Genomic DNA, 16,754 nt, shown 5'->3' with positions numbered 1-16,754 from the left:
CTCATATTTTTGGGAGCACATATTTCGTTCATAACTTAGCCCCTAGGAAAGATAAGTTAGCTCCTCGTGCTCTCAAGTGTGTCTTCCTTGGTTATTCTCGTGTTCAGAAGAGATATCATTGCAACTCACTTGATCTTCGAAGGTACCAATCGCATGAACACCACTCTTTACTTATCATCGTCGTTTTCGTCCGGTATCGGGCCTGGCTGATTCACGTCCTACACCTGACCTTGATCCTACTGCGGACTTATCTCCTCCTAGTCCACTAATTGTACTTTGAAAAGATTCGATCCACACTTAATCCTAAGAATTATTATGTCAGTTTAAGTTATCATCATCTGTCATCACCCGTTGTGCGTTTGTATCATCTTTATCCTCTGTTTCCATCCCTAAGTCTACCGGCGAAGCACTGTCTCATCCATGATAGAGATAGGCTATGATTTATGAGATGTTTTCTTTACATGCGAGTGGTACTTGGGAGCATGTTTCTCTTTCTTCAAGTAAATCTACTATTGGTTGTCGTTGGTTTATGCAGTCAAAGATGGTTTAGATGGCCAGGTTGATCGACTTAAGTTGTGCCTTGTTGCCAAAGGGTATACTCACATAATTGGGTTCGATTACAGTAATAATTTTCTCTCATTTGCCAAAATAACATCAGTCCGTATTTTTCTATCTATGGTTGTTGTTCGCCATGGACCTCTCTATCTGTTGGACATTAAAAATATTTTTCTGCACGGTGACCTTGAGGATGAAGTTTATATAGAGCAACCACTTGATTTTGTTGATTAGGGAGAGTCAAGTAGCCTTGTATGTCAACTACGCCAGTCTCTCTATGGTCTAAAACAGTCTCTTCGAGCCTGGTTTGGTAAGTTCAACACAATTATTCAAGAGTTCAGCGCGACTCGTAGTGGAGCTGATCAGTCTGTATTTTATCGGAATTTGCTTCAAATCTCTATATTTAATTGGTGGTTTCAGTGTTATCAAAGGTAAAAAACGCAAAAAAGCTCAAAGGTTTGTTGGGGCTTTAAGCACAAAGCTAAAATAAAATATGGGCTTTAATGAAGAAAGACGCAAATGGAGAAAAACTACAAATATGTATGTGTAGTCCAAGACTAATATCTATAAGCATCAATACCAAATATATGGACATATAAATTAAGGAAAATTTATGATAAAGTCAAATATCAATTGCTTAGTGTCGCCTCTTGTAAGGCCCCGTGAAAATTTTCCTAAAAACCGGGGTTCTGTGATGCCGGGGAAGGCGTAGAAGATAATAATAGTAGAAATTCTCCGCGACAAGTTTGAGAGCCGCGTTTCGGACTTTTTAGGTTGAACAATGCACTGAGGAGTAAAGAAAAATTTTTGACAGAGAAATACGTTTCTGCGGTCCATTATGCGACCGCAGAATCACTCTGCGGGCCGCATAATGGCCGCAGAGTGAGGCAGGTAAGGGCATGTTTGGATGCCATTTTGCGATCGACTATGCGACCGCAGAACTGTTCTACGGTTTATTATGCGACCGCTGAACAGGTCTGCGGGCCGCATAGTGACCGCGAACCCAGGCAGATTATTTCCAATTTTGGAGACCAATTGTGCGGACTATGCGGACTGCATATCCATTCTACGGTCGCATATGCGACCGCATATCCTGTTTCGGAGCTTCATTTTTGGGCTTTTATAACCCAACCCTACTTCGTTAAATACACGCAAAGGACCAATTTTGAGATAAAAATATGATGTTTTAGAGAGAAGTGAGAGTATTTTAGAACGAGAGGAAACCCTAGGCTAATTATTCATCAAATCTTGCTCAAATCTTGGAAGATTAACAAGGAAAACTCACAAGGTCTTCATCCTAAAGGTAAGATTCTACACCCTAACCCTCAATTTCTATTTTTGTCTAGAATTGGGTAATTAGTAAGATAATTTTTGGACATGGGAGTTGTCCATCTTGCATGCATGTGTTATCAAAGAGTGTAAGAAGATTGTTGAGATAAGAATGGTAGATAATGGGTTTGGAATGAAGGAATCTTTCAGAAAAAGGCCTTAAGAACTTTAATTGCACACCTAGTGTTTGATAAAATGTTCAAATTAACTAGAACCATGATCATCCTCCTAATTTTGATTCAATTTGTTATATTTTCAAAAGAGATTGATGTTGTTAAGATTTTCGGAATATTTTAGAGTGTAAGGAAGCTCAATTGAGGTATGTTGGCTAAACATTCTCTCTTAGAATCGAATTCCATAATGTTCCCGTAAGTTTTAAAGTATGGGTTGTGTATTAAAATGTTATGGCTTTGAATCGTATTTCAAATGAAAGCTATTATGCCAAATTGTGTGAGAAAATCTCAATATTCTTAAGACTCTTAATTGCTCATATGTGTACCTAAAGTTTTGATTGAAAATGTCTTATTGTTGATAACCTATAAAGGTGGTTTGAAATAAAATAATTGAATTGGGGATATAGTGTGTGGCCAACGTGCCAAGAATTAAAGTTATGATTATGGCTAGTAGTGAAAATAATTTGAGAGAATGCGATAAAGAATATGAAATGAGCCTCGACTCAATTGTTTAGAAACGATATCTAAAATAGAATTGGCTAAAAGCTTTTGTACTCAATTCATGCCCATAAGTGGCTGCTTTAACTAATGCTTTGCTTTATAAATATATCCAGTGTGATTCGAGTTCTTACATACTCAGGTGTTGAAATTGTATACTATCATTTTGGGAAGGAGTATTGCAAGAATAAATGGTGTATTGATTGCTTATGATTTTGATGTGTGTTTGTATTGCTGGTCGGTATGCCCCGTTAGTTGGGAAGAGACCTTTTGTGTTTAAAGTTTCTATTACTAATAAATTTGAGGTATATGATTGCTGAAATATTCTATATGTTGATATTTGATGGTGACCATTGAAATTGAAAGAGGTGAAAGTCGTACTATCTCCTTAATTTAAAGCCTTGCATAATCCTCTGCGGAATATGTAGTCCTAACAGGCAGAAAATGGGCTGATTTTGTAAGTCTATCAACAATCACCCACATAGAATCAAACCTACGCTGGGTACGAGCTAAGCCTATGATGAAATTCATATTAATTACTTCCCATTTCCAAGTCGAAATTTCTATAGCCTGCAATAATTCACTGGGTTTTTTTATGCTCAATCTTAACCTGCTAACACTTAGGGCACTGAGCAACGTGTGCCGTCTTCTGGGTTAATGCCAGCGAGTGATGTTTTCATCCGAGCAAAGGAGGTTAGTGTGATTTCTTCTTTAATCTTTACTTATCTTTCATTTCACCTACCAAAACATTTCTATATGGTAGCGACTGATAGTAAGTTATTGTTATTTTTTTTTTGCTTTATCAAAAAAAGCGATTGGTAGTTTTCACTAACACTCTTATGAAATTATAATCCATTGGCATATGCCCGCAAAATTATGAGGACAGTAATATCAGTTTTATGTTTGTGTTGTTTGACCTGAATTAAATGTTATTTTTATGATGACACTTAGTTTTTCAAGTTTATAAGTCCTACCTGTTCGGTTTTATATAAAGTTGCTCAATCAACCCCAAAGAAAAAAAAAAGTTTTGAGAGGTCACATTGACCGTAGAAATTGAAACTTCCATGTTTCAGTTGCAACTTTGCCCTATTATTGTACTCATCTTAGTTATGGAGTATTCCTTTTCTCTTGGTATTTTGATATGTTAATGTCATGCATGAGTTCTTGTACACACACCACACACACACCTACACGTGTATGTGTCTGTGATATATGTGGGGGTATATATATGTATAAGTGCAATTTTGTAACTTTTATGCTTTTTAAACAAAGTATGACAAGATATTTCCTCTGTCTAATTAAACAGTACATTAAGGATTAAAATGTTTTAAGAAGCTGCTTTACCAATTCAAAATCTTTTACTAAGTTTGAGAACCCATTATTTTACACGGGGAGCTACTATCATTAAAGAAGGCATGCTGTACAACACAAGTAGAATAATGGGTCAACCTTGCGAATAAAATTTCTAAATTAAGTTGCATCTTGGATTTAAGGTGTTTTGGTTAACGATGGTACCATAAACAAGATAGACACAATTATTGGCTAGATTTAGGCAATTGTCCAAGGATTTATCTGCACACACAAAAGATAAATCCTCATCAAAGTGTGAATTGTCCTTGGATGAGTCATCTCATGATGTCTTATTTGGGGATTCCAGATCCTCCTTTTGTTCCTTCTATGCACCAAATATGTTCTTTATTCTGTTACACAGATCCTTCATATTTTCCTTTGACTGTCCACGTCGAAAGTGTGACAAGGGTGTATGTTTTTTTTTTTTTTTTGGGGGTGGTAATAGCAAAACATTTAACGTTCCCTGTACCGGGTACTTGCACATACCCGTACCGGTATGTGCCCATAAACGAGCATAGGTTATAAGGGGATCAGAGCCAATCCTAATATACTTATTGGAGGCCCCATTGGCGTGCATCCAGTAGAAATTGGACATACGAGTTCACTTGATCCGAATAAATACCAAAGATCTTGAGCGACCAATCCGGAAGAACAACTTAAGAGATAAAAAATATCTTAATCTCTTTATGCTCATTTGAAAATGCTTTCCATTTTATTGTATTGGATAGGCTGAATAAAATTTCTTTGCAGGTTATCATAAACAGGGACACACTAGTCAAACTTTTGGCCAAACACACCGAAAATGTTAGTATGATGCGCAGAACATTTCTTGCATGTTTTTCATTTGTATATCAACCAGAAGGAATTAAAGAACTCATTAACAATTTCATCTCGCCAGTCAGAAGAAACTGTTGCTAATGTGATGAGAAGACCGTTTTAATGGATGCTATCATAGCTAAAGATTTTGGCGTCATTGTTAGGGTAATTACTTATTGTTATCATGCATTATCTCATACCTCAACTGTCTTTACTCAAGGTTAGATCTCTTGTTTTTCCATTCAGTCGTGGCCTAAAATGTTCGTCAGATAGCTATTCTGTGATAATATTTGTATTTGGGTTTCAGATTCTTTGGCGTGGTGAAGAGCAAATCATGGCTGATGTTTCCACACCAGAGGACTGGGCCAAGAATGCGGGCATTAAAGTTGCTGATGCTATTTAAGTTCTTCCAGCATATTGTCATGTGGTAGTTTCATCTTTTTCTCTCTTTTATCGGTGGTTGGGATAGGTAAAAGAGAACTATATATATATATATTACCCAAAAAAAGAGGACTATATGAACTAAAACTTAAGGGACAAGGGAAGCAATTTACTTAAAGATAAGACTTAACAGAGAGTATAGCTTTGATACCATTTTGTAGGTCCTTATTGTTTTCATTTATAATTTAATCAGATGAGAAAGCTTTCTCATAAAATTCTCTTTGTAGTGGGATTATTCTAATTATTTCTGATATACATTCTAATACATATTCTATGTATTCTATATCTTGGGTTCTTTGATATTGTTCTATATTATCTTTTACTAGGGTTTTTAGTAAATTTATATTATCTGTAGTTTGTTGCCAGTATTGTAGATATGTATGATTCATTATATGTTATCAAAATATAGATCTAGTTCATATAAGTCTGTTTCTGGTATAATTAGTTCTGTCCAGTTTTGATTCATTATTTCTGTTATTTCAAAACTAATTAGTTTTTCATAGATTATTCTTCTTACATCATTATATAGTATAAGTGTTTTATAACTAATATCGTCATCTATTAAGTAAGTGTTCATCTTATCATATGATTTGCTAAACATATTCCTTTTAATCTCTATGTTTATTATCCTTATTCATCATATTATAATAAGTTATTTTAATCACCTTTTCTGGTCACTACCATGATTTTCTGCTTCAATCAGTTACCCTAACAGCGCTTCAACTCTTGTTTACTCCCCTAAACGGCCTCCTGCCTACCGGTTTCAACTTTAGGATGCATAGTCTGGGCTTACCTATTCTTAGCATATTTTCATGGCAAACTTACTTAAGATGATTTTTATAACAGTATTATTATATGATGGATAATTATAATCTACATGTATGAGATTATCAGGAATATAATGAATTAACTACTCATAGTTATAATATGACATACCTGGTTTTGTATGTTCCTGATGTCTTCTTGTTGATTTATAGTTTTCATATTTTTTTGTTAATCCTTAGCTTCTTGATTCATAGCTTTCCTTTAGCTTTCCTGTATTTTCTGTATTTTGTATTTTAGAGAGAAGAGAGAGAAGCCCTTGGATGCTAATGTGCAGCCTATCTTATTTCATAAACGAAAGGCTTATTTAAAGATTACAAAATGACTTTTACTATTCATGAACGACCTTTACTGTTCATGAAACTGACTCTTGACTCTTACTATTCATGAACGACCTTTACTGTTCATGAAACTGACTCTTGACTCTTACTATTTATGAACGACCTTTACTGTTCATGAAACTGACTCTTACTATTTACTTTACGACTTTTACAAAAAATAAAATAACATAAAGAAAAAGAAAAGAATCTAATATATCTTTCATATTATTTTGTCTGCCATATATCTTTGTCGTCTAGCTTGTCGTCTTCTTCTTCAGTAATCTTCTTCTTGTTTATTCCAGTTGTACGTCTGGAACAATATTATCTTCTCCTTTACATTTTGAGCATATGTGGTCTGGATATTTGTGACTGATTAACTTGCAATATCTTGTTAATAATTCTGGAGAAATAAAATTTGTCCTTATAGCTCTTGTGGTTGTAGATTGTTCTGGCTTCAAAAGACTTAAGACCCATTGTCTTAATTCTTCCATATCTGGTTCTCGTATTTCTCTGCAATTTGAATATATCATTGTCTGTTCTCTTGAATAATAACTCCAAATAGCATTCTGGTTTAGGTAGTTGTTTGCTAGTTCATTTAGTATAGTGGATATTCCGATAATCCTTTTATTTGCATAAAAGTCTGGAATATTTATTTTTTCTATCTCTTCTTGTTCTTCTATTTTTTCCGGTACGAGCATCTCTCTTGTAAGTCCGATCTTGATAACTTGTATAATAGGTTTTATTTCTTCATATAGTATTTCTGCTGTAGCTGAATAAAATCTTATATAGAACAATGTTCCTTTGGTTATCCTTTTGTATTGCATAAATGCTCTGTATAATTCTGGTATGGTAGCTATCTCTTGTCCTGTTTGTGTGTATACTGTATCTAGTAATCCGTAATTGTAGCAAGTGGCTACTAGTTTTGCATTTGTATTTGGTAGTGCTATTAGTTTATTATATCCTGTTAGATAATGAGTAATATAATCTTCATCTGGATTTTGGGTAGTTTGGGATCTTGGATTTTTGTTTAGGAAGTTTTGTATTTTATATATGTTGTCTATATATGTACGGGTTATATGGTTGTATGTCTTTTTGGCTTGGTTTAGGCTTTCTTTGTAGGTGTTTATCTGTGGTGGTAGGAATATTTCTTTCTGGGTATTTTGGATATTTTTCTGTATGAATGGTTTTGAAAATAGATTGTTCATATTTGTATTTGTATATCTAGGTTTAATTTCTTCCTTTTTCTTTGCAGATAAACTGCTAGCTGTGCTGCTTCCTGCAACTGCATTTAACAAACTGTTATGAGTTTTTAGGTGTTTCTCAACGTCACCTTCTAGCTCTGGAATTTTAGAGACTTCCGATCGTCTTATCTCCGCATTTTTCAAGTCATGCTGCTGACCACTAGCTGTTTTCTTTATTATCTGTATCTCTTCTTCTATGCTTTCCACTTTTTTACAAAGTGTAGTCATAGCTAAGAGTAGATTTTCCATTGTATTATCTGGTTCAGTTTGGGTAGCTTTGTCTTGATAAGTAATCTGCAACAACATTCTTGTTAGTAGTGATTATTTCAATTGTAAATGTAAAGTTTAATATATTTAATACCAGTCTGCGTATTTCTTTTGTTGTAACTGAATCTTGTACTTTTCTGGTTATCCACCATTTAACTTGGGTGTTATCTGTTCTTACAATAAATCTGTTGTAAACTATATATGGTTCAAATGCTAATAAATATTTATATAATGCAAATAATTCTTTTCTATTTATTTCCCATCTTTCTTGTGGTTCCGTATAAGATCCTGAGTAATATCTACAATGGTGTTCTATTTTTTCTTTATCATATTTATATTTAAGAACTCCTCCATAACTATGATTACTCGAATCTGTTTCTACAATATAAGTAAATTTCTTATTTTCATCTGGGAAGTATAATTTTGGTAGTTTCTTACACAATATTTTAATCTTCCTTATTTGTTCTTTATCTTTTTCATCGAACCCATATTCTACATCCTTTTTTAGTTTTTTCTGTAGAGGTTTTAGGTTTTCTGCTAATTTAGGTATATATTCTCTTACTTGGTTTACTAATCCTAAAAATGATTGTAATTTCTTTTTTGTATCTATATTTTCATCAAGATTGATTATTTTTTGTACTATGTGTGTTTGTATTTTTATTCCATTTTTATCTATTTGTATTCCTAAAAATTCTATCTGATTCTTCATAATTTCTGCTTTGGTTTTGCTTAAGCTTATACCAGAGTTTTCTATAATATGTATGAATTTTTCTAATAATTTTATATGTTCATCTTGTGTTCTTGAATATAGTAATATATCATCTATATATACTATACAATTCTCTAGTTGGTTAAAATAATTATCCATAAAATGTTGGTATCTTCCTGGTGCATTTTTATATCCAAATGGTAAAACATTCCATTCATAAAATCCTTGTGGCACTGTAAATGCTATTAGTTTTTTAGATTCATCTTCTAGTTTTAGATGGTAAAATCCTCATTTACAGTCAAATTTGCTAAAGTAATTATATCCTTGGATTTGTCTTATTTTTAATATTTTGTTAGGTATTGGGTAATTATATGTTTTAGTTTTTGCATTTAAATTTCGGTAATCTATAACCATTCTACTTTTTCCTCTTTTTCGTTCACTATGTTTATTTACTATGAATGCTGGACTTGTATGTTTACTATTACTTTCTTGTATATAATTGTTATCTAATAGTTCTTTTATATGCATTTTAAATTCTGCTAAATCATCAAAGTTATATTTTAAGGGTTTTTGTGTTATTATACTATTTTCCTCTATTAATTCTATTTTTATTTTTGTCTTATGTTTATTCCATCCTTTTAGAGGGTTATCATTATATAATTTTTCTAATTCATTCTGGATTATTTTTACTTTGTCTATTGTGAATATAATAATTTCTAATTGAGTAGTTGTATTTTTACTTATATTTTCTAATTTTTGTGTGATTTTTTCATTTCCTCGTATCCATTCTGTAGTTTTTCGTTGTTTATTATTTATTCTTTTTGCTCCTACTTTATTTTTACATGGTGTGGTAAACCACCAGTGTGTTCTTGTTATTATGTGTGGGTATAATTTGTCTAAAAATGGCATTCCTAGTAACATATCTTTCGTAGTGAATTCAAAGTTATATATTTCTTCTATAGTTAATATTTTATTCCATATTTGTATTTTTACATTTTTGGCTTTGTAGTTAATCATACTACCTTCATTATTAAATCCTGTTACTACCATAGGTGTTTTTAATTTTTCCCATTTATCTGTTGGTAAACAATTATATTTACATATATTAGCTTCTGCTCCTGTATCTATCATTGGTGTATAGTATCTATTATAATATCCTTCTACTATGACTTTTGCGAGTATATATATTTTCATTCTTCTGTTCTTTTTATTATTATTTTCTTATCTTTGCATGTTATTGTTAATTGCTTATCTCCTAGACTGTATGGTTTTACTTTTTCTAACCATTTTATTCCTAGTGTAATGTTTTCATTTTCGTTTTCTTGATATATTTTAAATTGTATTATTAGAGGTATTCCTCCAATAATTATTTCTTTTTCTGTTATTTCTTCATTTATTATTAATTCTTTAGGTAATTCAGGGCATAATTGTTCAGTAGTTATTATTTCAGTTTCTGTTACTAATTCTCTTGTGATATAGTTTTCTTCTTGTCCTGTATTTATTAATATTTGATATTTTCTTTGTTCCATGATTCCAGTTATATAGTAGTGGTATGTATTTATTTTTTCTTTTGTGTTTTTTATTAAATTTTTTGGGATTATATATTCTCTTCTTGATGTACTTATTCTTGATGATGTTGGTGTTTCATAAGTTAATTGGTTTGGTATACTTGATGTACTTAATCTTTCTTTCACTATTTCTAAATCCTCTTCCATGTCAATTTCTTTATAACTATATTCATTATTGTCAATAACTGTAACTATTCTTTCAAACGGGTTTTCTATTTTGATTTTATTAATTTTATTTTTTGCTGCTATTTTATGTTTTGTTGTTAAGACGTATAGATTTTTACATCTAGCTGTAAATATTTTACTTCCAGGTGTTAATTCTATTCCTGACATTTTCCAGTATAGTACTAATGATTTATCTATATTCTTATCGTTTATTGCTATTGAATAGTTGGCACTTATTATGAATTTGAATTTTTGATATATGAGATTTCCTTTTATTGCACTTATTATGCTTTTTTCTATAGGTTGAATTATTCTATCATCTGCTAAATATATTTCTATAGGGGTATCTATTCCTTCCCTGAAACATGCTTTTATTAGTATTTCAGTTCCTCCTAGGTGTACATATTTAATTGGGTTTCTTGCCTTTATATCTTGTATTTCTTTATTTATTATTCTTTTATTTATTATTGGTATTTTGGCTTTTCCTTTTGTATATTTACAGTCAATTATATGTTCTTTTTGACTAACCACGTAATATTCTTCTTTTTGTCTTTTGAACCAATTTTTTATTGTAGGTACTTCAAATATTTTTTCGACACTGAGGTCTAATTCTTTTTCTTTTATTTGTTCAAATATATTATTATCAAATATAATTTTTTGTTCTGAGGATTCTTCATCTTTATATTCTTCTCGTGTTATTACTTCTATTTCTTTTTTAATCCTTAGGTTTCATCATCTTCTTTAGTTATTTCATCTCCTATTTCATCTTCTATATCTGATATTTCATATACACTATCTTCACTATCTAGTTCATAGTCTATATATTCCATTTGCATATATTCTTCATCATCAATTATGATTTCAGTTATTTGTTTTTTCTTTAAGTTTCTAGGTGCTTTACAGTCTTTAGCTATATGTCCTAATTTTCCACAGTTATAACAAGTACATTCTGTTAATTTCTTTTTTGGTCTAAATGGTCTTTTATTCTGATAATTTTTTACATAATATCTTTTTCTTGGTTTTTTATTTTTATATTTTGACTTGTATTTATTATATTTCTTTGTTTTCCATTTTTTATTATAATATTTATCTGTACATCCAAATTGTGGCAAGTGGCTACTAGTTTTGCATTTGTATTTAGTAGTGCTATTAGTTTATTATATCCTGTTAGATAATGAGTAATATAATCTTCATCTGGATTTTGGGTAGTTTGGGATCTTGGATTTTTGTTTAGGAAGTTTTGTATTTTGTATATGTTGTCTATATAGTTTACAACAGATTTATTGTAAGAACAGATAACACCCAAGTTAAAATGTGCATAACCAGAAAAGTACAAGATTCAGTTACAACAAAAGAAATACGCGGACTGGTATTAAATATATTAAACTTTACATTTACAATTGAAATAATCACTACTAACAAGAATGTTGTTGCAGATTACTTATCAAGACAAAGCTACCCAAACTGAACCAGATAATACAATGAAAAATCTACTCTTAGCTATGACTACACTTTGTAAAAAAGTGGAAAGCATAGAAGAAGAGATACAGATAATAAAGAAAACAGCTAGTGGTCAGCAGCATGACTTGAAAAATGCGGAGATAAGACGATCAGAAGTCTCTAAAATTCCAGAGCTAGAAGGTGACGTTGAGAAACACCTAAAAACTCATAACAGTTTGTTAAATGCAGTTGCAGGAAGTAGCACAGCTAGCAGTTTATCTGCAAAGAGGAAGGAAGAAATTAAACCTAGATATACAAATACAAATATGAACAATCTATTTTCAAAACCATTCATACAGAAAAATATCCAACATACCCAGAAAGAAATATTCCTACCACCACAAATAAACACCTACAAAGAAAGCCTGAACCAAGCCAAAAAGACATATAACCATATAACCCGTACATATATAGACAACATATACAAAATACAAAACTTCCTAAACAAAAATCCAAGATCCCAAACTACCCAAAATCCAGATGAAGATTATATTACTCATTATCTAACAGGATATAATAAACTAATAGCACTACCAAATACAAATGCAAAACTAGTAGCCACTTGCTACAATTACAGATTACTAGATACAGTATACACACAAACAGGACAAGAGATAGCTACCATACCAGAATTATACAGAGCATTTATGCAATACAAAAGGATAACCAAAGGAACATTGTTCTATATAAGATTTTATTCAGCTATAGCAGAAATACTTTATGAAGAAATAAAACCTATTATACAAGTTATCAAGATCGGACTTACAAGAGAGATGCTCGTACCAGAAAAAATAGAAGAACAAGAAGAGATAGAAAAAATAAATATTCCAGACTTTTATGCAAATAAAAGGATTATCGGAATATCCACTATACTAAATGAACTAGCAAACAACTACCTAAACCAGAATGCTATTTGGAGTTATTATTCAAGAGAACAGACAATGATATATTCAAATTGCAGAGAAATACGAGAACCAGATATGGAAGAATTAAGACAATGGGTCTTAAGTCTTTTGAAGCCAGAACAATCTACAACCCACAAGAGCTATAAGGACAAATTTTATTTCTCCAGAATTATTAACAAGATATTGCAAGTTAATCAGTCACAAATATCCAGACCACATATGCTCAAAATGCAAAGGAGAAGATAATATTGTTCCAGACGTACAACTGGAATAAACAAGAAGAAGATTACTGAAAAAGAAGACGACAAGCTAGACGACAAAGATATATGGCAGACAAAATAATATGAAAGATATATTAGATTCTTTTCTTTTTCTTTATGTTATTTTATTTTTTGTAAAAGTCGTAAAGTAAATAGTAAGAGTCAGTTTCATGAACAGTAAAGGTCGTTCATAAATAGTAAGAGTCAAGAGTCAGTTTCATGAACAGTAAAGGTCGTTCATGAATAGTAAGAGTCAAGAGTCAGTTTCATGAACAGTAAAGGTCGTTCATGAATAGTAAAAGTCATTTTGTAATCTTTAAATAAGCCTTTCATTTATGAAATAAGATAGGCTGCACATTAGCATCCAAGGGCTTCTCTCTCTTCTCTCTAAAATACAAAATACAGAAAATACAGGAAAGCTAAAGGAAAGCTATGAATCAAGAAGCTAAGGATTAACAAAAAAATATGAAAACTATAAATCAACAAGAAGACATCAGGAACATACAAAACCAGGTATGTCATATTATAACTATGAGTAGCTAATTCATTATATTCCTGATAATCTCATACATGTAGATTATAATTATCCATCATATAATAATACTGTTATAAAAATCATCTTAAGTAAGTTTGCCATAAAAATATGCTAAGAATAGGTAAGCCCAGACTATGCATCCTAAAGTTGAAACCGGTAGGCAGGAGGCCGTTTAGGGGAGTAAACAAGAGTTGAAGCGCTGTTAGAGTAATTGATTGAAGCAGAAAATCATGGTAGTGACCAGAAAAGGTGATTAAAATAACTTATTATAATATGATTAATAAGGATAATAAACATAGAGATTAAAAGGAATATGTTTAGCAAATCATATGATAAGATGAACACTTACTTAATAGATGACGATATTAGTTATAAAACACTTATACTATATATACTAAAAACCATTAATAATGATGTAAGAAGAATAATCTATGAAAAACTAATTAGTTTTGAAATAACAGAAATAATGAATCAAAACTGGATAGAACTAATTATACCAGAAACAGACTTATATGAACTAGATCTATATTTTGATAACATATAATGAATCATACATATCTACAATACTGGCAACAAACTACAGATAATATAAATTTACTAAAAACCCTAGTAAAAGATAATATAGAACAATATCAAAGAACCCAAGATATAGAATACATAGAATATGTATTAGAATGTATATCAGAAATAATTAGAATAATCCCACTACAAAGAGAATTTTATGAGAAAGCTTTCTCATCCGATTAAATTACAGTAGTGTTGCCTCTATGCCTTGGCTATATAATCACTCCTCTGTGCCTCGTTTGCCTTATGAAGGCAGCCTCATGCAGAGCATCATGCTGTAGCTGCCGGCAAAGTCTCACGAGGGCATATCATCTCATAGCCATTTGGATACATTCCCAAAGGCATAAGACATAAGCAAAACACATACTGGGCTAGACCTTACTTTACAAATCCTATTGAGGCATAAAATATCCTCACCTACTAGCAAGCATGTAAAAAGTAAGAACTAGAAAGGACTAAGTATTCTATGATCATCACAAAGTTTATAACATACTATTTGATGATGATACACATAGCTATGCTAATAAAATGTAGTAGAAGATTGAGTCTTGCCCCTTCTTATTCAAACTTGTGACTTCTTTAAGTTGTAGCTCTTTGTCATCTTCATCAAACCTATTGAATATGCATTCAAAATTCATTATTTCCTTCTGGAACAGTTGGATCTCGTTGGCGTGGTTAGGGCAACCACTTTTTTCTTTGCAACTCTCATTGGGAGTCGCCTAACATATACTTCTTCTTCCTTATGTGTGACTTCTTAATTTTTTCACTATGCATAAGTGATAAATCACCTCTTTTAGCTGCCTCTGCTCGACATTCTTGTAGCATTTCTTCTTCCTCTCTTTCTTCATACATATCTCTTTCCACGTTAACTGCATCTGATGAGTTTTGGGCAATATCTTGTGTCATCTACACATTTAGGTTGTGTGTCTTTTCCATGATTTCCTTACCTTGATGTTGCTCAAAGTTTTGGATATTGTTCATGTTCTTAGCCGTGTGTCCAGTGCTAAATATTTGAGTTGAATTAAAGGAATATTTTATACTTACCAAAACATCCAGTAGCCTTCGATCTTATGCTAAAATAGCTGGAGTTCTATAACCAATTTGCTGCTGCCCAGTTAGTCTTTCTTGCACAATATGTATTGCTTGTTGATCCCCCAAAATTGTATTACCACCTGGAGTAAAAGCTACTGTCATGCTCAGATTATCAAACATTTTCAATGTCTCCATGTTGTGAGAGACAAGAGCTGTAGTTAAGGCCTTGTTGTTTCCTTTAGCATTAGGCAAATCCTTCAAAATTATTGCTGAATTTTGTTGAATTTCAATGCTGAATTTTGTTGTTGTTTCCTTTGTAGGTGTTGATTTCTTGTTTGGACATGATACTCATTGTTGTATGGAGTAATCGCCTAATCTAAGTTGTAGTCGTTCACTTCGCACATGCATACACCTTAGCATATTATTTTCCTCGGTCCATGAGTATCTGTTTTGATATACGATGTTCGTATACATGTATTCTTGTTATGCTTTCTGTGAGATGGACAAGTTTGACAGAATGTGAGCGATCAGTGCGGGTTGAGTTATTACAGCATGTGAGTTGTCTGTGCGATCATTATGATTATGGCACGGGAGTTATCACTGCAGTGTGTGGATAAAGATCTATCCCCCTAGGGTCATCCTTTCATGTTTCTCTCTTGATGACATACACGCAGATTATGAAAGCCGATGAGTGTTTGGGCTTTGGGTATCTTTTTTATATGCAAACTCCTTGGATATACACATCATTTTTTCGCATATCTTCTCTATATGCTAGCTCTGAAATGTGTAAATTCCTTCATATGCATATCTTCTCTATATCCTACTTTACTTGGTGGAATGCATCATGGAACATATCTTCTCTGTATGTTAGTGTGTATATCTTGACTTGTTATACATGCATATCTTCTCTATATGTAACTGTTGACAGATTATTTGATATCAGATGCATACTTTTGCAATATGCTGAACTATTAGTTTGTTTACAATGCTTGTGCATATTTTCTCTATATGCACAGTAGGCCTTACCTGTACTTTATGATTAGATTCCAGTACTATTGTTGTGTGTGTATATATATATATATATATATATATATATATTCATGAACTATACAGGATTGACAAGTGAGTATCATTGGCCACCCTCGCCACTACCTTGCCGAGTTTAGTCATGATACTTACTGAGTATATGGGGTCTATTGTACTCATACTACACTCTGTACTTAATTGTGCAGATCCAGGAGTTGGACACAACTAAGTATTGAGAGCTATTTCTATTGCGGTGAGACCCAAGGTAGAGCTGCATCCTGATTGTGGTCCCTATAATTTCCTTCTATCTTTCATTACTGTTAATGTTTCTGGTAGCATATTGTATTATCATACTTGTATTCATATATTAGAGCTCATGATTTAGTGTTACGAGTTACTGGGGATTTGTTGCATTGATTTGGTACTTATCTATGATTATTCGACTTTCAGACTCAATTATTCTTTATTTATTATTATTTTTTGTATGATTTTCTTGCCTATCAAGTGGGTTAGGTGTCATCATGCTTGGTGGTAGTTTTTGGTCGTGACATCTTGTTATCAAATCCCTAGGTTGCTTAGGTCTCACGAGTCATGAACAAGTCTAGTAGAGTCTTGCAGATCTGTACAGAGACGTTTGTACTTATCTTCGAAAGGCCACACGACTGTTAGGAAAACTTC

The 16,754-nt window shown here is 32.1% G+C and overlaps 1 protein-coding gene across 1 annotated transcript; it reads right to left on the bottom strand.

Annotated features, from left to right (window-relative positions):
- Positions 1-6,162: 6,162 nt before the first annotated feature.
- LOC138899964 (uncharacterized) lies at positions 6,163-14,924 on the bottom strand. Its single transcript, XM_070186666.1, has 3 exons — positions 14,807-14,924; positions 6,666-7,703; positions 6,163-6,266 (listed from the first exon to the last, which is right to left on the bottom strand). Exons 1-3 carry the CDS (start codon positions 14,922-14,924, stop codon positions 6,163-6,165), a joined length of 1,260 nt encoding a protein of 419 aa, XP_070042767.1.
- Positions 14,925-16,754: the final 1,830 nt, after the last annotated feature.

This window comes from Nicotiana tomentosiformis, chromosome 10 (genome assembly GCF_000390325.3).
Source record: "Nicotiana tomentosiformis chromosome 10, ASM39032v3, whole genome shotgun sequence".
Classification (NCBI taxonomy): domain Eukaryota; kingdom Viridiplantae; phylum Streptophyta; class Magnoliopsida; order Solanales; family Solanaceae; genus Nicotiana; species Nicotiana tomentosiformis.
Note: the sequence above shows the minus strand (reverse complement) of the source record. Positions and strands in the feature narration are given on the sequence as shown.

Coding starts and splice junctions, on each gene's coding strand:
- LOC138899964 (XM_070186666.1), bottom strand. CDS start 14,924: ATGACACAAGATATTGCCCAAAACTCATCAGATGCAGTTAACGTGGAA. Junction 7,704..14,806: donor AGCAGAGGCAGCTAAAAGAG/GTGATTTATCAC, acceptor AAACAGCTAGTG/GTCAGCAGCATGACTTGAAA. Junction 6,267..6,665: donor CAAGTTAATCAGTCACAAAT/ATCCAGACCACA, acceptor TTATGAAATAAG/ATAGGCTGCACATTAGCATC.